Raw genomic sequence first — 24,690 nt, forward strand, 5'->3', positions numbered from 1 at the left:
TTCACCTACAAATGAGTTTCATGTAACATTTTTGTGAGCTCCAAAATATTTTGTGCTGGAAAACTAACTTAACTAGGAATTCAATGGTCTGAGTTTTCTGGACTGCACTGAAAGGATGATGCTTGTGGTTAACCTTGAAGAAATCTGCCTGAAAGATTTCAATGGGCTCAAGGATAATCAAAACAATATTCATAGAGAGCATTAATAGGCATCTGAAAAGGTTGAGTTGATATGTGAGAACCAATAATGATTTGTTAAAGGTAAATCATATTTGACTATCTTGAAAGAGTTTTTTTATGAAATGATAGACAGGGTGAGCAATTAAATAATATCAAGATTGACTTTCAGAAGGTTTTGCTATGGTCACACACAAACACCTGGTGAGTAAAGCTGAGCCCATAGAACTTCAGTACCAGTAGAAATATGGACAGGATAGTGGCTTCAAGGCAGAAAGCAGAAAGCAGACAGTAGTGGTAACTGATTGCTTTCTAGGCTGGAGGAAAGCAGCACAGAAAGTTTGCTAGGGGTCAGTGTTAGGGCCTCAATAGATGCAGATAGTAAAATCTGTGGATGGCATAAACCTCAGAAGCATGGTCAGTGGACAGGAAACTGAATGGACAGGTAATAAATTACATTTATTATCGAGGAGCATAAAGCACAAACAATGAGAGACAATACAGACTTGATAACTCTAAAGGGTATGCAATGACAGAGAGGCATGTAAAATGAAAGAGCACATTGAGAAAGTGGCCCATAGAGCATATTGACTCCAGATCAGAGTTCAACACAATCATACCCTCAGTTCTAGGACCCCGATCATCCATTAAGACTGTTAAGGAGCAAGATAGATCAGCTGGTTGAGTGGTCTCACAGCAATAATCTTCGTCCCCTCCAACATCAGATTTCTGAGTGGACAATGAATCCATAAACACTATCTTAGTATCTCTTTTTGCACTACTTATTTAATTTTTTAAAATATTTACTTCTTCCCATAATTTATAGTTTTTATTATTATGTATTGTAAAGTACTGCTACTGCAGATCAACATATTTCATGACATATGCCAATGATATTAAACCTGATTTTGAGTTTGGATTCTCGGATGCATAAATAGTGACACAAACTATGAAGTCTGGAGAAAATGACGTTTCACTCAAAAATGGAGTGCTGCGTCCAATTCTGGTCATTACACTTAGGAAGCACGAGAAGGTCCTAGAGAGGATGCTGTGAAGACTTATTAGAATAGCAAAGAATTGAGGGATTTCAAGAATAAAGTTAGACTGGAGAAGCTATAGTTGGCTTAGATAGGTACACAGATTTACCAATCTAAACAAAATATACAAGGGAGATGAGAAGACTTATCTTGTTCAGATCAGTTAAGATCTGGAATTCATTGCCTGTCATGTTGCAAGGGCAGTGAAAGCAGAAACAAAATACTGCTTCAAATTGATATTAGAGAAGCACTTGTGAGGGAATAATTGACACTGTTGTGGGGAACGAATGAGGGAATTAACCAATGGGATTGCTCCAGTAAGTGCTGACGGAGACTCAATATGAGTAACAATTCTACAGTTCTATTTTTGGACACAGGTGATAGAGTTGCTTCCTCACAGTTCCAGCAGTCCATGTTCAATTCTGACCTTAGATGTTCTCTGTACAGAGTTCACAAATTCATCCCGTGACAACTTGGGATTTCTCTGGATGCTCTTGTTTTGCTCCAAGCCACAAAATATGCAGGTTGGTTGTTAATTTGCCTTTATAAGTATCCCTAGAGTGAGGGTGAGTGGTAGAATTTGGGAGAGTTGATGGCCAGAATAGATGACAAAGGAAATTAGTGGGGAGCAGGATTGCTTAGCTCCCATGGATTGAAATGGCCCTTTTCCATGTCATAGGGAAATATACACCCAATTTCCACCAATCAACTTCAAATCAAAATGCTCGGTAAGCATTTTGGCAACTCCATATACTACAGTTCTTTAGAACAATCCATTCCTCCTTTATTACTTGGAGTACATTCCTCACTTTACACATCATTAAAGTGTGTGCTGTAAAATTCCTCTATGTACATTCTTAAAATAGTCCCAGCAGTCTCCTGTTATATTGATGGATAACCTATTATTCTGTCACAACCTTCCTAATCGCCACTTCTAGTTATGTACTGCTTTTTCAATAATGCTTTCCTTTGGCTTCTAATTAAAAGCGTTTTCACAGGCCTTAACCACAAAGATATTCTAAAATTATGTGGTCCTGTAGATTGCTTATGGTTGCATCTTTCTAAACCAGCAATGCAGACAATCCAATAATTCTGCCTTGTTATCACTGCCCAGGATATATAATTGAAATAAATGAAACCATTCTGCTTCTCAGTAGAGGGCTCCCATCAGGCAAGTTTCAAACACAAGCTATTGTACCTCAAACGGTTCACAAGTTAAAATACAACTTACTATAGTGCAGATTCACTTCACTGTTAAAAAAAAACAAAGGACTAACCTAATTGAACTTGACTCCAAAGCAATAGGGAAGGGAAGGGAAGTCAAGAAAAAGAGAGGAAATTTTACAATTAGAAACCACATCAATGCCACAAAAAAGGCAGCAGCCATCGTTAAGGATCCTCATCACCCAGGACATACCCTCTTCTCATTGCTACTATCAGGGAGGAGATACAGGAGCCTGAAGTTGCATGCACAAGGATTCGGGAACAGCTTCTTCCCCTCTGCCATCTGATCTCATAATGATCTCATAATCCCATGAACACTACCTCAGTATTTTGTTTTTCACACTATGTATTGAGTTCAGCATTTTCAAAGATAAATATACATCTTACTTTACAGTTTTTTTATTATTATGTATTGCAATGTGCTGATGCCACGTAATGACAACTTTCACTATATATGCCAGTGATATTAAACCTGATTCTGTTTCAGGACAGATAGTAAGGACCACTCTTTCCACATAAGGGGCCTGGAATTCTGGAACACCTGACAGAAATTTAAGAGAAGATTGATAGATTTTGTTAATCCAATACTTTGAGTGTTACAGAATCAAGGCAAGTAATAAATGTCAAGGTACAGAGTATCCAATTCAATCGTAGAATGAAGCACCTGGCATATGTCCTCAACTACTCAGGAATTTGTCAATTTTACAGCAATATTCCCCTTTATATGGTTCACTTTCAGATCTAATAATCTGGTTTACTTGATCTCAGCCAATTTCAGTCCATTATCCAATGATGGTCAGGCAAAATCTGACAGCCTTTGTGTTCAATGGAATGAAATTTAGCCAGGCGTTACATTGTCTAGTGATGGCTGACCAGTGTAGACTACTGCCCTTAAAGAATAGCAAAAAAAAATCACGAAGTTACCTTATGTTATTCAAGATTATTCATGCTCACTGAGATCTAATTATACTTAGATAAACAACCACCACAAGTTTATTTAATCAGCAACAAACAAGAGCATTGGCTTCAGCATACAAATGATAGCCAGTTGAGTCAGTTTCTATAGATGAAACGGTACTCAAAGAGCTAGGTTCCAAGTACAAAGTCCAAACCTCCCAGATTAATGGAAAGTAAGAAAAATAGTGACAAGTAATTTTTGGAAAGGGAAATGCAACTTTACCAGACTCATCATAGTTTCCTAATGATTCTAATACGTTGCCATGTTTCACGTCACATGCTGGTGATAATAAACCTTATTCTGATTCTGTTCTCAACTACTAAAAGAAAACACACAAGTTGCTCTAATTTTCACACTTCCTCCCAGCAACCAATAATTCTTATTATAACATTAAACTTGCTAATCAGGGCAGCTGATTAAATGCATCTGTTGGTGTTTGCTCCAATATACACACATCCTGTTATCACTTATCAAAGCGCACTAAACCTATCGATGCGCTATAGAGAAGGCAAGGCAGCAACTATACTTCATTAGGAGTTTAAAGAGGTTTTGTATGTTAACAAGAACACTCAAAAACTTCGATAGATGCACTATGGAGAGCTTTCTGACAGGCTGCATCACTGTCTGGTATGGGGTGGCTACTGCACAGGTCTGAAAGAAGCTGCAGAAAGTTGTAAATTTAGTCAGCTCCATGTAGCCTACAAAGTACCCAGGACATCTTCAAGGAGTAGTGTCTTAGAAAGGCAGTTTCCATTACCCAGGGCATTTTAAACTGATACCAGACCTCCAGCACCCAGGGCATGACCTTTTCTCACTGTTACCATCAGTTAGGAGGTACAGATGCCGGAAGGCACACACTCAAGAGATTCAGGAACAGCTTCTTCCCCTCTGCCATCTGATTCCTAAATGGACTTTGAAGCCTTGGACACTACCTCACCTTTTTAATGTACAGTGTTTCTGTTTTTTAATATATTCAATATACGTATACTGTAATAGATTTACTTATTTATTTTCTCTTCTCTATTATGTTTTGCATTGAACTGCTGCTGCTAAGTTAACAAATTTCACGACACATGCCGGTGATAATAAACCCAATCCTGATTCTGATTCTAAAAAGTGCTCCATCCAGGAGATGAACCCTGTGCTTTGTTGCCACAAACTGAGTAATGGTACCACCAATGGAAGCAGGCATAGAAAGATGCATGATTACAAACCTTCAAGAATATGTATTAGCAATGTGTACTGAAGCTCATGGAGAGTAAATCCTCATATCAAAATCATATTTCTTTTTGGTAATTAAGACACATTCATGTGTGGAAATCCATTGCGCAGGTAACATTAACATCTTCCTACAAGTTTATCAAGCTACTGGGCCATTTAATGGATTTATCAAAATGGGTTTGGTTTATTGCTGTTTTGCTGAAGTACCAATTTATTTCTTCCTTAAAATGTATTCGTGATTTCTTTCAATGGGCTCTTGTATGTATTGTAGATACTGGCTGCCTATTAATTTTAAAAGAAGAAAATTTATCGCTTTGTAGTTGTAAACTTTAGGGCTCTGAGCTAATTCAGGACCACAGATAAAATTGAACGTTGATTATACAACAGTGAATGTGTGCACAGTAAGATCCCACGTGTTAGTGGAATCTTTTTCGGTCAACCTTTTCAGAATCAGGTTTATTATCACTGGCATGTATCATGAAATTTATTGACTTAGCAGCAGCAGTTCAATGCAATATATAATATTGAAGAAAAAAATTAATAAATAAGTAAATCAATTACAGTATATGTATAATGAATAGATTAAAAATCAGGCAAAAAATAAAATAATATAAAAATGTGAGGTGGTGTTCAAGGGTTCAATGTCCATTTATGAATTGGATGGCAGTGAGGAAGGAGCTTTCCTGTATCTCTGAATGTGTGCCTTCAGGCTTCTGTACCTCCTCCCAGATGGTAACAGTGAGAAAAGGGCATGATCTGGGTGCTGGAGGTCCTTAATAATGGACGATGCCTTACTGAGACACCGCTCCTTGAAGATGTCCTTTTTCTATGAATGAAAGAAGGCATAGGCCAGAAAATAACGTCTGAACTTGCAAATCATCATTATAGAATCTCTTATGAGAGTGGGAAAGGAATTTATTTAAAATTATTGTCTGAAAGAAACAAAGGAGCAGCAAGTGGTAAAAACGTCATTGTGGAGACAGGGCAGTCTTCTGGGGAGCAAGTGACACAATGATTCAAGGGCTAACCTGTTCACTGCTCCTGAAGCAGCTGAGATACTGGTGGGTGAGGAAAAGCTGCCTTAATTAATTAGGTTCCAGAACAAGGCGATGCGTTCCCTGCCCCCCCCCCCACACACACGCGCGCACACACACACACACACCCACACACACACACACACACACACACACACACACACACACGAAAAACAATACCTACAGTAACCATCAAGAGATGATCTGCTCAATGCTGGCGTTCACAAGGAGAGGTTTAAGTCATTGGATAATCAGATTGCACACTGCCTCCAAGGTGAAGTGGGACAAGGGCATGCAGAGACAAATTCAAGAAACAGGTTACAAATATTGCCCGTTGCACTACTTGTCCCAAAAAAGGTGGATAACCTGAGTGTGGATCAGCAGCAAAGAAGATGGACCTTGTGTCATGGCCTTAAAGCATCTTATTGACTGTGGAAACAGGGTGTCTATAGTGATTATGTCCATTCCTTTACCCTTTGTTGAAATTTACTATACTCTTTCTGGGAGACTATATACACATATTCAAGAAATCTTTTAATATGATACAAGGCATGTTATCTTTGTATATAAGGTGCATGCTACCCTTCGTTACTCTTCAATCATCTATGGTCCTTTCTGAAAGTAGCATACATCTCCAATAGCAGAGGTCAGAGACACCAAGATTAAAAATGAAATGTAGTGATTTAGTGAAACACTATCCAGTACCGATTCTGAAATCAGTTATTGAAATATTACACTGTGTTTTCTTCATTTTAAACTGTGTTTCTTTCTATTTGCATGCTTTGGTCAATCAAGAGGATTTATTATTACAGTCTCACTGCGCTGTAATTACAGATACTGTCACTTACATGATATTTGACTCAGAATCCAGCAATTCTTCATTCCAATACACAACAGTCCCCTGGTGACAATCTCAGTGACATGATTTGATGTCACCAATAACATGCGCATTGGAGATCAAATCTTACAATGTGTAATACTTATGGTTGCAACTGAAATGTCCTTTACATGGAAGATCTGCAATACCGGATCAGAAGAAAATGACAATGGAATCTTCATAACATGACAAAAAGTTGATTAGTTCCTTCCACGTTTCTTTAGAATTTTGGCATGCTAAACTGAAGGACATCAAAAATACAAATAATAGTTATTTTAGAAATGAATTGAAAAAGAGTCATGCTCTTGAAGAATACACTACAGAGCTTTGTATCCAGGCAAACACAAAAATTAATCTAAAAACTGGTTTCAGAAAACTAAATCTTAACTACATAATTTGTTTCTTTTCCCAGAACATCAAAATCCAAAACAAACAGATTACGTCCAGAGGTTTTATTCACGTAGTTTTACAGCAAAATAACAATTCAGAAGAAAACTCTGTGATATAAATATTGTTCTGCTGATTCTGACAACCCAAATGTATTGCTGCATTTCTGAAGTAAAATCAACTAAGCTTTTGTTCATACTTGCCGATTGAAACTACCAGTCAAACAATCACTTCTCAACATGAAAGCATTTGTCTGCTATATTTAGGATTGTCAATGTATTCCTGGAGAGCTCTAGTCTCCAAATGTTCTGCCCCTAGCCATTATCAGCTGTCCAAAACATCCATCATCGCAAAGAGCCATCTTCCGATGCCAATTGGAAATCAAACAGACACTACTTTGTCCAATCGGATACTTCTGAATATCTGTCAGATAACACCTGCCACCACACCACTCCCAAAATTTTGAAATTCTTAAGGCAAATAAGCTCCAAGAATATAAAGAGAATTAAAGTCCTTCCGCTTTATAAAATCTTACATTCAGTAGTATCCTAAACATTAGGTCCTTATTTACTGCATATTCCAAGACAATCTGAGGGTTGGTGACTCTCGTTTCTCAGTGTTTTTGAATAGAGCTTTCATATTAGACAGTCCTCAAGCGTGGGATTCGCTTATTCATTTTTCCTGGTGAATGACTCCAAGGACACACATACAGTCTGGCAGTCGGCATGATGCATATTTAAGAGGGTTAAGCAAGGGCACCTACCTGTTCTTTGACTGAAGCCAGAATAGCAGAAGTGGTCTCTGGCTCGGAGCCATCTCCATTGGAAGCAGTCAGCATAGGGCTCAGCAAGTTATTTTTCTCAGATGCAGATGGCTGCTCTGGAACTGGCATAACTCCTGCATAATTTGAACAGAATGGGATGAGGAAGAGGGAAAGAAACAGAAAAAAATGCACGTTAACATATAATCCATGTAGGCACTTGTCGGATATGCAACTCAACAGATACAGGCTTTCAGTTCTGCACTGCCCAACTGTTCTCCCATCTCACTTCAGCATTTCACCATTTCCTTTTATTCCTTCTTCTATCTTCCATAAATCTACCTTCCCCTTAGATGCATTTTTTTGCCATATCTCAAGGACTTAATGGTTCCAAATTTCACATTCATGCAAGGCTACGTTATGTTTCTTGCTGCAAAGTCACAACTTGCCTCCAATGTACCTCTCTTGATAATAAAGCTAATCTGCAGAACTAGTGGGAAGCTGTTCTGCTTAAAATATCTACACACCAGAACCAAGGTATCACAACTTTGCAGTAAAGCTGCAGTGCCTCAATGATGCTTGAGTTTGCACAGACTCAGGCTGATTCCACTGCTGAAACACTCATTGAAACATGGTAGGTCAGGTCTTGTACTTGGCTTATCAAAGACAAACTTTTTTCCTATCAAGTTGCCTCTGCTGCATCATAGTCTTCCAACAATAAGAAAAGATTCATGGCATAACTGTAGTCTGTTTCTAATACTTTGGGAGCAATATCTCACTGAAGCATGCATGCATTGAGGATGAAATGCATTATTTCCTTTAAAACACCAGCAAAGACTTAGATTGATTGAGCACGCTATTTGAACATTAAAGCTTCAGACCTGGATCAAGGACTCCGACAGCAGTAATCCCTCCCTTCTAAAATGCTTTGAGACCTGGGCTAACTATAGTCAGCATCTCGAGGCACTGGAAAAACATCACGAAGGCTAATTCATCAAAATCTTTCAGATTCACTGTAAAATCAAACCAACCATACAGTGCCCTCTCCCAGACAAATAGCCGCAGTATTAAGGCCATTGTTATTCTTAGTAGACAACACTGGGTGGGCAATGTCATTCATACATAGCCCACCCAGTTTTCAGAAGGGGGAAAAATTATTGGCAGACAAAGGAAACTATCCAAGGATGTGCCTCAAATCATCCCCACTAATTCCTGGAATCCCTTGCTCATGATGACTCAAAAAGAACATATTGGAATGATACTGAAAATCCCTGAAGCCATGAAACTGGAACAGACATCAGCTCAGCCAAAACAGCAGGAGTACACCACCTCATGAACTATCAAATCTATCCAACCCATGTCCCCAACTGTGGATGAATCCTTAATCTCCAATACCTGCTTAATACATATCATGCCACCCTAGTCTCCAAAAAATTCCCTTTCATTTCTAATTGACCACCTCACCTCACCCACTGATCACTCTGACTTGTCACTAAGAATATACTGAACATTTGCTCTGCCCATCTCATCAAATTAGCTCACAATCTTAAAGAATTATCTTGGTACACTTGTCAATCTTTTCATTTCCAGAGACAAATTCCCTAGGCATTGGTCAATCTTCTTTTTGTAATTCTACTATCAGGGTTCCAGTATAATTCACACCTTCTTATGCAGTGAAAAATAATATACGGTTTGTTTTAGCTTTCCTACCAAACTGATAATTTCTTGTTTTCCACATTCTACTCCATTCAGTTAATATATTTGCTTTTGTAGTCTCCATATGTCTTCATCATAACTTGCCTTCCTTCCTACCTGCTGTGTCATCAACAAATTTCATAACTGTACCTTTGGTAATTTTATCTAAGTCATTTATATAAATTGTAAAGAGGCGAAGACTCAGCACCCATTATTGTGATACTCCTTACGACCTACAAATCAGAAAAAGACTCTTTTATACCTAGGGGTTGCCCTACTTAACTCCTCATACCCTGATTCCATCCTGTCTTCCCTTCTCCATTCCCATCACAGCCCCATTGCCTTATCTTCCCAATGTGATTCCAGCCATTATACACACTCATCCTCTTTCAGGTGCTGTCCACTTCTTTCTGGAATAAAGATCCAGCAGCTCCCTTGCACTAACACTCAACTGCCACAGCTACACCTATCTTTATAGCTACTTGCTCCAAACCTACTCTAGCAGCATTCCCTACTTCTTTCTCCACAATATCAATGACTGCATTGGTGCTGCTTCCTGCACATAAGCAGCATCATCAATTTCATCACTTCCACCAGCCCTCGATTTCACTCAGGCCATTTCTGATACCTGTCTGTCCTTTCTGACTCAGAAAGCAAATTATCTGTTAACAGTTAAAATAGAATGAACTCACTGACTCTCTCAGCTATCCTGACAATACCTCCTTCCACTCAACCTCTTGTAAGGAAGTCACCCCTCACTCTTAAGCAAGAAAGAAATCACCAGACGAGCTCAGAGGACAAAGCAGCATCTGTGGCAGTAAAGAGATAGTCAATGTTTCAGGTTGCGACCCTGCATCAGCTGTTATCAAGGAAGTGTTTGCTTGCAGGGAACATGGCTTCACCTTTACTGTAGCTGGTGGAGTCCTCACTTACATATCGTCCATTTTCCAGACTTCTGCTCTTGTTGGCATTAGTACAACGCTGGCATTTATTTCAAGGGGAACAGAATATAAAAGCAAGGAGATAATGCTGAGCCTTTATAAGACACAAGTCAGGCTGCAGTTGGAGCAGTTGGAGTTTTGGGCCCCATATCTCAGAAAGGATGTGTTGTCATTGGAGAGAGTCCAGAATAGGTTCACGAGGATGATTCCGGAAATGATGGGGTTAACATATGAGGAGTGTTTGGCAGCTTTGGGCCTGTGCTCACTGGAATTTAGAAGAATGTGGGGGATCTCATTGAAACCTACTGAGTAGTGAAATGGCTAGCTAGGATGGATGCAGAGGAGATGTTTCCTATGGTGGGGGTCACCAGAACTAGAGGACATAGCCTCAAAATTGAGGGGTGACCTTTTAAAACAGAGGTAAGGAGGAATTTTTTTTTTAGCCAGAGAGCAATGAATCTGTTGAATGCTCTGCTACAAACTGCAGTGAAGGCCAAGTCCGAGGGTGTATTTAAGGCAGAAGTTGATCGTTTTCTGATCGGTCAGGACATTAAGGGATATGGCGAGAAGACAGGAGTATGGGGTTGAGCGAGATCCAGGATCAGCCATGATGGAATGTTAGAGCAGACTCGATGGGCTGAATGGCCCAACTCTGCTCCTATGTCTTATGGTCTTACCCTATCTTCCTCTTGATATAACAGGGATAAGAGTTCCTCTGATCCTCACCACTCATCCAATCAGCCTCCACATCCAGCACATCATCCTTCATCATTTCTGCCAGCTGCAAAAGTATCCCACCATCAACCACATTTCGTCCCCTCTGGCACTTTCCTCAGCAAGCAGTCTCTCCATGTCTTCCTGCATTGTCCATCCCACCTCATCCATACCTTTCCATTCCCTGGCACTTCTCCATATAGTTACATGAAGGTGCAAAACCTGTCCTTATACCTGCTTCCTCAAGAACCTAATCAGCCTTTCCAGGTCAGTCAAAGACTCACATTCACCAACTCTAAACTTGTACTGCATCTGGTGCTCTCCATGCAGCCTCCTCTACAAGGGTGAGACCAAGCGCAGACTGCACATCGTTTTGCAAAGTACCTGCTCTCTGTCTGCAATGGCCACTCCAAGCTCCTATTGCAAGCCATTTCAACTCCCTTTCCCATTCCCACATCAAGCTGCCACTCCTTGGCTTCTTCCCACTGCTAGGGGAGGCCAAACACAAACTAGGAGAGCAACATCACAGGTTTCACTGGGACAGTCCACAAACCAATGACACAGGCATTAAATATTCTGACTTCATGTAACTCACATTCCTTGTACTCATTTGTCTCTCTGGATCTGGTAAATTTCTCCAAAGCACAATTTCCCATCATTCCGTTTTCTCCCTTCCCCACCTGGTTACACCATGAACTGGCCCTCTCTGTGCATTATATACTCGTAAACTCAGCCCAGTTTCCAACACTGACACATTGCTGGTGTTGGGGGATTTATCCTGTGAACTGGCCCTCTCTCACCCTCCCTGTCCATTATATACCCGTAAACTCAGTACAGTTTCCAACACTGACACATCGCTGGTGTTGGGGGATTTATCCTGTGAACTGGCCCTCTCTCACCCTCCCTGTCCATTATATACCCGTAAACTCAGTACAGTTTCCAACACTGACACATCGCTGGTGTTGGGGGATTTATCCTGTGAACTGGCCCTCTCTCACCCTCCCTGTCCATTAAATACCCGTAAACTCAGTACAGTTTCCAACACTGACACATTGCTGGTGTTGGGGGATTTATCCTGTGAACTGGCCCTCTCTCACCCTCCCTGTCCATTATATACCCATAAACTCAGTACAGTTTCCAACACTGACACATTGCTGGTGTTGGGGGATTTATCCATTTATACATTATACTAAATGGGTCTGCAAAGCCCATTCTCCAACTGGTTTCATCTGCCCAAGACCCCTCCCTTATCTAGTTCCACTTATCAACTTCCTTACTTACCTGATTCCAGCATCTACTCATCACAATCCAGTCTCCACCTCCATCCCAATCCCTATCAGGTTTCGTACACCGCTTTATTCCATCTCTTTCTCCTTATGTTCCTACTTATCACCACAGAGTCTCTGACATCTCCTCCTTTTCCTGGCTCCACCTACCAACTCTCTCTCCCATCTCTCTGCACTGGCTATATGCCCACTACATGCTCAGCCCTGATGCAGGGTCACAACCTGAAATGTCAACCCTCCCTTTGCCTCCACAGATGCTGGCTGACCAGCTGAGCATCATGTTACACTTTAAACATACAGAGCTGAAAATACATTCACCACCAGCTCTATGCAAAGGGTCATCTTGATTTGTCATTTATTGTTATGCTGCTGATTCCATGTTTCTACCTGTATTTAAACTTCTAGTCATTTCTAGTCAAAGAAATAGATGGAGTGGGCTCAAGTACTGAAGGATATATTGTTGATTTTGTATAGATGTATCCGTGAAATTGCCCTGGCAATAAGATATGATTTATTGCCCAAGCAAAGGGTATTTGTAGATGGTTAAGGAGAAGAATACCACTTTGTAAGAGGCCAAATTAGAACGACAATATTCAGGGAGCCTCTCCACACAACCTCTGCAAGGAACATTAAAATTTTGCTTTTCATTCAAGATAAACTCACTGAAAATGGTCAACTGCTCAAGTTACAAATATGATTTCTGAGCAAGAACAGCATTAAAACTGTCAGTCAATCTCAGCAATGAAACATTATATATCATTATAAACATTATTTATCCAGCTCCTTCCAGGATAGACGTAAAAATATTTATGACATTTCAGAGATTGACATCCACTCTTACACCAGGAACCACTGAGATGCTGTAATCAAAGTGAGCTTACTACATTTCATTCACTGGCCAGATACCAGCAGGCTTTGCCAGAATTACTAGTACTATTACTTTGCAGGGGTTACATGTCAGCTCTGCGCTGTACTGGAACGAAGAAAATTTAGATTGCTGCAATGTTCAATTGATATGCACCCAGAACCAGCTAATCAGATCAATGACTGGAATTATGGCAGCCTGCAGCAATTTGCTGCATTACACAGATACGTATAAGCACAAGAAACGAAGAGGCATGCAATGAAAGTCTTTGAAAAGAAATGTGATATAATAATCCATTATAGTATAATAAAAACTCTCTACTAGCTGAACCATCATGGAAGGAAGTTGTTGTACTTGGTAGATGTGAAGATCTGTGGTGATCTTAACAGCAGGAAAAGATAGTCTTTATGAGCAGCTAAGAACTGAATTTGTATTGAGAAGGTGGCTATGCAAAGAGGAGACAAACTAGACAGCATTGTTATGCGTGAGCTGACCAGACCTTTGCAGAAAAAGTGCCACCACACTGCCATGGTTGCTTCATTAGGATGGTAAGAAATAGCTTTTATAAATCAAACATTCCAAGCCAAGAAATAATGTGCAAAGTGGAGTTAATCTCTCTTATTCACTAGATTTTTGCCCTTCTTTTGTGTTCTGATGTTGTATTATCACAGTGGTGACAGAACTGCTCATGTTCAATGAAGATGACAGATGCCTTGAAGGACAAGCTTTAACATACAGGGCTAAGGGCTACAGTCAATGCTGACTGGTTAGCTGGCTACCAGGGAATAAAATAGAGACAGTTGAGTAACAAGGATCAACAGAAGCAGTTTGGGCAAGTTGTTCTGCTACCAGATAATCTAAAGGGCACTAGTTGACTTGCAGTGATAGAAACATGAAGAGCATCTTCCAAAGAAGGGACATCAGAAACATTGCTCCTTAAGTCAATGACTCTTGTCCGATATGGTACCTCATCACTTATTGGACCATGGTGACACCAGGAAATCTCCTTGCACAGTGTAATTCACAGTCAAACAGCTGGTTTCTGAACCTGAGACCAACAGACTAATCTTGCATGATAATTTTCTGAGCTCCTCATGCAAGACCCTAGATGTTAGGGTGGCACAATAGAAAAGTGGTCAGCTCAACGCTTTATCACTTCCAGTGATGCAAGTTCATATTCTGCCACTGTTTGTAAGGAGCTTGTACGTTCTCCCCATGACTGCATGGGTTTCTTCTGGGTGTTCCAGTTTTCTCCCACAGTCCAAAGATGTACGGTTGGTAGGTTGATTGGTCATTGTAAGTTGTCCTGTGATTAGTCTAGAGTTAAATCAGGGTTGCTGGGCAACGTGGCTTGAAAGGCCAGAACAGCCTGTTCCCTACTGTACCTCAATAAATACATAAACACTGGATGGCTGTCATTTGTGCTGCAGTACAATCTGCAACATCAGCTAATGAATGCTGAATCACAATGGGTTCCCCATTCACCACCAGCCAAGTAGGTGATGAGCTCATTCATGTTTCTTGATATTGGATTCAGGATTATCACATGACTCCCAGAGCACCAAGTGGTTCATTGTGCCCACTTACAAAGATTGCCCTATCGCGGTCCTCACCCATGTCCTCTGGAGCAGAAGTCTTCAGCTTCTTTTTACCATCCTGATTGCAAACCCATATCAAATGTATCTCCACCCACGAAGATCACATCTCCAATATATCCAATACATTAGAAACAGTTTCAGTGCTTCAGCTGCTATAGAATATCTGAAAACAAATGGCATGTGGCTAATATGAAAAAGAAACTAACATAACCTTTTGAGTGGTGAGACAAAAATGTAGTGCTAATGCTATTGCAACTTATAACTTATTAGAGTGAGTGGAATAAGGAGTGGCGGAGTGTGTAAACAATGATTAGAACAACGAGGAATGCATCTTTAACTATGGTTTTAAACTGATGCTGGCCATGGTCTCAGCAAAGATCACTGCAACAACTGCCAGCATAAACTTCTTCATGAGGTTTGGATATGAAGGTGGACCCATCTATCCCATGCAGTTGGCTGCCAGTTGTTTATCACCCTGTCCAACTAGACAGGGAATCAAGCTGGTGGGTGTCATGCAATCTGTTTGGGTTGTGTGAATGGCTGGAATAACTCTTAGCATGTACAAATTGTACTGTACTGTGTGTGTGATACATACAACAGTGCCATGTTTGTGAATGTATTTGTTAGTCCTGACTGCCAAAGACTGATGGTGTGTGAGACTGAAGCTATGGAATAGACAGGGCTTTAAATAGTGCGGCGGGGGGGGGGGGGGGGTTGTGGTTGGAGTTTCTGCAGTTTGGAAAAATGAGCATAAATTAAAAGGGACGGAGGGTGCAGGAGAGGTTACAAAAGTCTTCAGAATAAGTGAAAATCAGACATCCCACCCTGCAAAAACTCATTTCAGGGAGGTAGCACCACCATCCCTATCTCCTGCAACCCCATATCCGCACCTCCCACCCGGTCAGCCTCCAAGCGTGTATGTATACAGAACATTTCACTATGAAAGAACACAATTTATTTGATCACATTTTGAAACTATTTACACACACACACATATATATTCCTCGTTGAATATTCTGTTGACAGTCTCAATGCTGATTACAAACAGTGCAGTGAGTAACAGTCATTATTTTTGACCCCTGTTAGGCGGGGTACATTTAGTGTAGCCTGGGGTGAAGTATGTTTTATATTTTCTTTTTTTGAAACACACTGCCATGGCGCTGCAGGACACTAAACTGAACTGATGGACAATGAAAGAGAGAGAGAGGTCGACTGTAAAGCCCGCCCACAGAGAAAACTGATAGGTCTACCTAGCACAAAGAGAGACAAATCAGGATGCTCTCTCTGTCACTCTCTCATTACATCTCTCTCTCTCCCCCCTCAACCCCGCTCATTCTCAGAAAAATTGATTTCTGAGATATTGTATATAAATTGTGGGCCTCAGGGAGCTACAATCAATATGCGGGAGATTCCCGGAACTTCCGGGAGAGGTGGGATGTCTGGAAAAGACAAAAAGTTTAGAAAGGATTAGATTCTAACTTCAGGTTCCATGGAGACAAAATAGAAAAAGATGATGAATACAGGACTGAAAGTGTTACACTTGAATGCGGCAGTATGGGGTACAAGCTAGATGATCTTGTAGCACAGTTAGAAATTAGCAAGTAAGCATCTGGTAGGATAGTGGCATGTTCAGATGCAGCAGCTTCCCCGGGACCAACCAAAGTTGTTATTGTTTTTTTTAACTGTATAATTTATGACTGCAAGACCCTGCTGGACATTAAGAACGTAAAGTGTCACCCATCAGTGAGTTACTCGTTGATGGAGAAATTGAAGGAGTTGGGCTTGGTGTAGATTGTGCTGCTGCCTATGAGAGAAGAGTCAGTGCACAATGATGGTGTGCCAACTACCAGTAAGAGATCACTTCAGTTGCTTTACTTGTGATCGCAAGAACCTCGAATACTGCAAGTCCGATTCACTCTTTTATTAGCGAAAAGCTGGAGGGCTGCAAGGCCCTGGCTGCAGTGAGGCAAACTGTGGCAGCTGCCCAGGAGAGAGGTGTTGGGGTCAGCGCGCTCCACCGGAGTGCCAGAGGCAGTGTGCCATGGAGCTCATGCTGGAGTCGGTGCTGCTTTCCACTTGGCAGAAGACAAGATGCACTGTGTTTGACTGCAGACTGCTGCAACGTTCATGAACACAGGAACTTGGATATATTTTTATGTCACTGCATATTACTGCTGTCTTATATGTGCAATATGAGTCTTGTGCTATATATGACTGTTGGTACTATGTTGTGCACCTTGTCCCTGGAGGAACGCTGTTTCATTTGGCTATATTCATGGGCATTCATGTATGGTTGACTGACAATTAAACTTGAACTTAAACTTGTATGGCATTGTGGGAATTAACGAGTCATGTACGAAAGAAGATGACAGTTGGGAGCATAACATGAAAGGATACACATCATATCAAAAGGACAGGCAGGTGGGTGGGAGGGTGGGGTAGTTCTGCAGGTAAAAAATGAAATCAAATGCTTTGAAAGAGATGACGTAGGGCTGAAGGATGTGGAATCCTTGTGGGTAGAGTTAACAAACAGCAGGGGTAAAAGACATTGATGGGAGTTATATACAGGACTCCGAACAGTACCCAGGATGTGGAATACAAATTACAATGGGATAGAAAAGGCATCAAAAAAGGACAATGTTACAATGATCATGAGGGATTTCAATATGGAGGTCAGGTAGATTGAGATAATCAGGTTGGTGCTGGATCCCAAGAGAAGTAATACCTAGAAGAACTTATTTTAAAACAGCAACTTGTGGCTCAGCCACTGGGGAAAATATAATTCTGGATTGGGTGTTGTGCATATTGTATCTAATGTGAAGCTGATAGGAGCTGAAGGTAAAGAAAGCCTGAGGAGGCAGTGATCATAATATTGTAGTGATGTGCTACACACAGTGCTGAAATAATGACATGCAGTCAGTAAGTCATATCGAGACTAGTTTATTCAAACTTTGCGGCGCTGACATTTATCCCTAGTACCCGCCCTCTCCGGGTGGAAATGACGACAGAGGTGCATTACCAAAGTCTCCCCCCGCGCGCTGGCTATTTCTGAGCCGGTTCGCCTGCGCAGAAAGTGGGTCGCCTCATAACCCCCCCCCCCCAGTACCGGCGATACACCCCCCCCAATGTCCACAGTCTAGATCAGCCTCGTTTGGGAGGTCTGCCTCTGCGCCGCGGTGCCTGAACCTCGACCGGCTGCGCCAAGTCCACATGGGCCGGTTTGAGTCGGTCCACCGTGAAAACCTCCTTTCTCCCCCCAATGTCCAGAACGTACGTGGACCCGTTGTTGTTGATCACCTTGAACGGCCCCTCGTACGACCGCTGTAGCGGTGCCCGGTGTCCGCCCCTTCGTACAAACACAAACTTACAGTTCTGCAGGTCTTTGGGTACATGGGTCGGGGTCCGTCCGTGCTGTGAAGTCGGTACAGGGGTGCGCCGTACACCAACTCGGCCGACGAGGCGTGCAGATCCTCTTTGGGCACTGTGCAAATTCCGAGCAGGACCCAGGGAAGCTCGTCCACCCAGTTAGGTCCTCTCAGGCGGGCCATGAGAGCCGACTTCAAGTGACGGTGGAAGTGTTCCACTAGTCTGTTCGACTGTGGGTGGTAGGCAGTAGTGTGGTGTAGCTGCATTCCCAACAGGCTGGCCACAGCTGACCACAGGCTGGAGGTGAACTGAGCGCCTCTGTTGGAGGTAATGTGGGGCGGTATCTGGACATCTTGTGAACCGGTCTACGATAGTCAGGAGGTACCGTGCTCCTCGGGACACTGGTAGGGGGCCCACGATATCCACATGAATGTGGTCGAGCCTCCGGTGGGTGGGTTCGAACTGCTGCGGCGGGGCTTTAGTGTGCCGCTGGACCTTGGCTGTTTGGCACTGCGTGCACGTTTTGGCCCATTCACTGACCTACTTGCGAAGTCCATGCCACGTGAACTTGCTGGAGACCAGCTGGACGGTTGTCCTGATAGATGGGTGCGTCAAGCCGTGTATGGAGTCGAAAACTCGCCGCCTCCAAGCTACTGGGACAATGGGGCGAGGTTGGCCGGTAGCCACGTCGCACAGGAGGGTCCTATCACCTGGGCCTACGAGAAAGTCCTGCAGCTGCAAACCCAAGATGCAGTCCTGTAGCTGGGCATCTTGTCGTCTGCCTGCTGAGCCTCCGCCAGTGCTGCATAGTCAACCCCCAGGGACAGGGCCTGGACAGCTGGTCTGGAGAGTGCGTCCGCCACGACGTTGTCCTTTCCCCGAGACATGATGGATATCCGTCGTGTACTCGGAGATGTAGGCCAGAAGTCTCTGCTGGCGAGCCGACCAGGGATCAGACACCTTTGTGAACATGAAGGTCAACGGTTTGTGGTCCGTGAACGCGGTGAACGGCCTGCCTTCTAAGAAGTACCTGAAATGCTGGATTGCCAGATACAGTGCCAACAGCTCCTGGTCAAAAGCACTGTACTTGAGTTTGGGTAGTCGTAGGTGCTTGCTGAAGAACGCCAGGGGTTGCCAGCGCCCCTCGATGAGCTGCTCCAGCACCCCACCGACTGCTGTGTCAGATGTGTCCACCATGAGTGCGGTCGGAATGAACGTTCTGGGGTTCACCAGCATCGCGGCATCTACCAAGGCTTCCTTGGCTTTAACGAAAGCGGCCGCAGCCTCCTCGTCCCCAGTAATGTCCTTGCCTTTACCCGACATCAGGGTGTACAAAGGGCACATGATACGGGCTGCTGAGGGGAGGAAACAGTGGTAGAAGTTCACCATACCAACGAACTCCTGCAAGCCTTTGACTGTGTTGGGCTGGGCAAAGTGGTGGATCGTGTCTACCTTGGTGGGCAGAGGAGTTGCCCCGTCTTTGGTAATCCTGTGGCCCAGAAAGTTGATGGTATCGAGACCGAACTGGCATTTGGCCAGGTTGATTGTGAGGCCGAAATAACTCAGGCGGGAGTAGAGCTGGCGGAGGTGGGACAGATGCTCCTGGCGACTACTGCTGGCTATAAGGATGTCGTCCAAATAGATGAACGCAAAGTCCAGGTCACATCCCACCGCATCCATTAGCCGCTGGAACGTCTGTGCAGCATTCTTCAGGCTGAACGGCATTCGGAGGAACTCAAACAGGCCGAAAGGGGTGATGAGTGCTGTTTTGGGGATGTCTTCAGGGTGCACCGGGATCTGATGGTATCCCTGGACGAGGTGAACTTTGGAAAAGATTCTTGCCCCGTGCAGGTTTGCTGCAAAGTCCTGTATGTGCGGCACGGGGTAGTGGTCCGGAGTGGTAGCCTCGTTCAGCCTGCGGTAGTCTCCGCATGGTCTCCAACCCCCGGCTGCTTTGGGCACCATATGCAGGGGGGAGGCCCATGGGCTGTCGGACCTCCGTACGATCCCCAATTCCTCCATCCTCTTGAACTCCTCCTTCGCCAGGCGGAGATTTTCCAGGGGGAGCCTTCGTGCGCGGGCGTGGAGGGGTGATCCCTTGGTCGGGATGTGGTGCAGAACCCTGTGCCTGGGCATGGCTGCCGTGAACTGTGGTGCCAGAATCGATGGAAAGTCCGCCAGAGTTCTGGTGAATTCGTTGTCTGACAGCGTGGTGGATTCCAGGTGTGGGGCCGGCAACATGGCTTCACCCAGGGAGAACATCTGGAAAGTCTCGGCATGTACCAGTCTTTTCCCTTGCAAGTCGACCAGCAGGCTGTGAGCTCGCAAGAAGTCCGCCCCCAGGAGTGGTTGGGCCACCACGGCCAGTGTGAAGACCCACGTGAACCGGCTGGTGCCAAACTGTAGCTGCACTGTGCGGGTGCCGTAGGTCTGTATCGTGCTGCCGTTTGTTGCCCTCAGGGTGGGTCCTGGCTTCCTGTTGCGGGTGTCGTACCCCGTTGGGGGCAAGACGCTGATTTCTGCTCTGGTGTCGACCAAGAAGCGGCGTCCTGACTGTTTGTACCGGACGTACAAGAGGCTGTCCTGGTGGCCAGCCGCCATAGTCATTAGCGGCACCTGGCCCTTGCAGGGTGGGCGACAACGGCGGGCTTTTGTGCCCCACCGCTGGTGGTAGAAACACCATTGTTCACTGGCCTCCTGACTCCTGCCTCTGTGTTGCTGGGCCTGGTCTGGTCCACTGTTGGGCGTGTGGCCTGGTAATCTGACCGACGGACGCCACGCTCTCCCTCTTGGCTTTCCACAGCACGTCTGCCTGGGCCGCCACCTTCCGGGGGTCACTGAAATCTGCGTCAGCCAGCAGCAGATGTATGTCCTCGGGCAGTTTCTCTAGGAAAGCTTGCTCGAACATAAGGCAAGGCTTGTGTCCGTCAGCCAGGGACAGCATCTCATTCATCAATGCCGATGGTAGTCTGTCTCCCAAACCGTCCAGGCGAAGCAGGCGGGCACCCCGCTCACGCCATGAGACGTCAAAGGTCCCAATGAGCAGTGCTTTGAATGCTTCATATTTGCCTTCTTCCAGGGGCGACTGTATGAAATCCACAACCTGGGCAGCCGTCTCCTGGTCAAGGGCACTCACCATGTGATAATAACACGTGGAATCAGAAGATATCTGCGGAATCTGGAATTGGGCTTCTGCTTGGATAAACCACATGCGTGGTCGCAGCATCCAGAAAGTCGGCAGTTTTAGCGAAACTGCGTGAATAGATGAAGAGTCGGTCATCTTTGGTCCAAATCCCGTTTGGACCGTCGGGGTCATCAATGTAGCGATGTGCTACACACAGCGCTGAAATAATGACACACAGTCGGTAAGTCATTTCGAGACTAGTTTATTCTAATTTCGCGGTGCTGGTATTTAAATCCCTAGAGCCTGCCCTCTCCGGGTGGAAATGACATCAGAGGTGCATTACCAAAGTCTCCCCCCACGCGCTGGCTATTTGTGAGCCGGTTCGCCTGCGCAGAAAGTGGGTCGCCACAATATGATAGAATTCACCCTGCAGTTGGTGAGGGAGAATCTAAAATCAAATGTATTTGTATTACAGTGGAGGAAATGAAACTAATAGGCATGAGATGAGCTGGCCAAAATTGATTGGAAGGAGATACCAGGAGGGATGATGGTTGGAGGTTCTGGGAGCAATTAGAAGGTGCAAGATGGGTTCATTCCAACGAAAATGTAATATAAAAGGGAGGATGAGGCAACTGTGGCTCACAAGGGAATTCAAAGACACCGTAAAAGCAGAAGAGAGGGTATACAATTAAGCAAAAATTAGTAGAAAGCTAGAGGATTGGGAAGCTTTTAAAAACCAATGGAAGAAAACTAAAAAAAGCAATAAGGAGAGAAAAGATGAAAAATATGAAGGTAAGCTAGCTAATAATATAAAAGAGAATGCCTTTTTTTCAGATATATGAAGAGTGTAAAAGAGAGATGAGAGTGGATACCAGACTGTAGGAAATGGTGCTGACGTGGTAGAAATGGGGAACAAAGAAATGGTGGATGAACTTAATAAATATTTTGTGTCATTCTTCACTGTGGAAGACACCTGCTTGCATGCAAGGAATTTGAGAATGTCGGGGGACAGAATTGAATGTAGTTGCTATTACTAAAGAGAAGGTGTTTGTGAAACTGAATGGCCTGAATGTAGATAAGTCACCTGGACTAAAAACACTATACTTCAGGGTTATAAGAGGTAGCTGAAGAGATTGTAGAGGCATTAGTAAGGAATTTTCAGGAATCACTAGATTCTAGAATGTTTCCAGAGGAGTGGAAATTTGCAAATGTCACACCACTATTTAAGAAGGGGGGGGGGGGGAGCAACAAAGAGGAAATTATACACCAGCTAGCCTGACCTCACTGGTAGTCAAGATGTTATAGTCCATTATTAAGCATGAGGTTTCAGAGTGATTGGAGGCACATGATAAAATAGACTGAAGTCAACCTGGTTTCCTTAAGGGGAAATCATGCTTCACAAGTATCATGTAATTCTTTCAGGAAATAGCAGGCAGGATAGACAAAGGAGAGTCAGTGGATGTTGTATACTTGGATTTTCAGAAGGCCTTTGACAAGGTGTCGCACACGAGGCTGCTAACTAAGAGGCCATGGTAGAACACTGGCTGACTGGCAGGAGGCAAAGAGTGGGAATAAAGGTGTTCGGAAATGTATGGTCATGCACTTCGGTAGAAGGAATAAAAGCACAGACTACTTTCTAAATGCGGAGCATATTCAGAAATCAGAGTGAAAAAGTTTGAAGTCCTCGTAAAGGGTTCCCTGAAGGTTAACTTGTAGCTTGAGTCTATAGCAGGGGTCAGCAACCATTACCACTGAAAGAGCCATATGGACCCATTTCCCACAGAAAACACTGGGAGCCACAAAACCCGTTTGACATTTAAAATGAAATAATACTGCATACAATGGGGTTTTTTTTGCCTTTATGCTATGTATAAACAAACTATAAAGTGTTGCATTTATGAAATTGATGAACTCCTGCAGAGAAAACGAAATTACATTTCTGTATGCAACAAAAACATTTTGAACTCCGAAAAAAAGACGTTGGGTTGAAGGTTACTCCATAGTTAGCCTACCTTCGATCGAAGAATTAAAAGAAAGCGCGCACTGGCGGGTGTCAGGCATTGGCAGTGGTGATGTATATTAATGGCGATAAAAAACACGTTGTGGCGGTATGCTACACGCAGCGCTAAAATAATGACACTGCAGTCAAAGATAACTTTATTCGAACTAAACAGCCTTGCTTTAAAGCCTCCCTCAACACCCCCCCCCCCGCGTGGGCGTGGATGCTCCAAAAGACACGTACTCACAAACCCCCGTAGGCTATCTCCCTTAGCCGGAATGGTGGCTAATTGTGAGCCAGTTCGGATGTGCCAGGAAATGGGGTCGCCACAACGTTTTATTTAGATTGTACAAGATCACCATAATCTTCAAATTTCGAATTACGTTTCAAAAACTAACAAACCACGGGGAGCCGCAGCACAGAGATGAAAGAGCTGCATGCGACTCCGGAGCCGCGGGTTGCCGACCCCTGGTCTATAGTAAGGAAGACAAATGCAATTTTAGTAATCATTTTGAGAGGACTAGAATATAAAAGCATGGATAGAATGCTGAGGTTTTATATTGCATTGCTCAGAATGCACTTCAAAGTTCAAAGAATAATAATACTAAATAAAAAAGCAATAAATAAAGGGCACGCAATGAAAAGTCTTTGAAATTGAGTCCATAGGTTGTGGATCAGTTCAGTGATGGGCAGGCGAAGTTGAGTGAAGTTAACCCCATTGGTTTAAGAGCCTGATGGCTGAGTGAAAAGTGTGAAAAGTTATGAAGGGAAGGCAGAAGAATGGGGTTGAGAGGGATAATAAATCAGCGTGATGGAATGGTGAGCAGACTCAATGGGCAGAATGGCCTAATCCTGCTCCTAGTCTTGTGGTCTAATTTAGGTCTGAATGTAAATATACAATTGGTTAGAAATATCATTTGGAAATGCACTCCTTGATGTTGTTCACTTCAGGAAGGTAATTGAAGTTGAACACTGCATCTGATTTTGAGCTTTGACTAAATGGCTCTATTTCATTTCCCTGCATCCGGTGCTACCAGCCTGGCCTCCTGTATATAGGTGAGACCAGATGTAGATTGGGAGACCACTTCGCTGTACACCTATGCTCTGTCCACCAGGAAAAAGCCGGATCTCTCGGTGGCCACCCATTTCAATTCTACTTCCCATTCCAATTCTGACATGTCAGTCCATGGCCTCCTCCACTGCTGTGATGAGTCCACACTCAGGCACTCAGCTTGGGTAGCCTCCAATCTGATGACATGAACATCGATTTCACAAACTTCCGGTAATTGCCCCTCCCCTCACCATTTCCCATTCCCATTTCCCTCTCTCACCTTATCTCCTTACCTGCCCATCAGCTCTCCCTGGTGCTCTTCCCACTTCCCTTTCTTCCATGGTCTTCTGTCCTCCTCTCAGATTCGTCCTTCTCCA

At 43.6% G+C, this 24,690-nt stretch overlaps 1 protein-coding gene across 2 annotated transcripts in view; it reads right to left on the reverse strand.

Annotated features, from left to right (window-relative positions):
* Positions 1 to 24,690, reverse strand: part of LOC132378460 (catenin delta-2-like) — a 1,187,639-nt gene that overhangs the window by 737,991 nt on the left and 424,958 nt on the right. For both annotated transcript variants that reach the window (XM_059945388.1, XM_059945390.1), the window contains one exon: positions 7,678 to 7,811. In XM_059945388.1, the coding sequence (XP_059801371.1) occupies positions 7,678 to 7,811 (134 nt within the window). The remainder of the gene's footprint in view (positions 1 to 7,677; positions 7,812 to 24,690) is intronic.

This window comes from Hypanus sabinus, chromosome 20 (genome assembly GCF_030144855.1).
Source record: "Hypanus sabinus isolate sHypSab1 chromosome 20, sHypSab1.hap1, whole genome shotgun sequence".
In the NCBI taxonomy this organism is placed as follows: domain Eukaryota; kingdom Metazoa; phylum Chordata; class Chondrichthyes; order Myliobatiformes; family Dasyatidae; genus Hypanus; species Hypanus sabinus.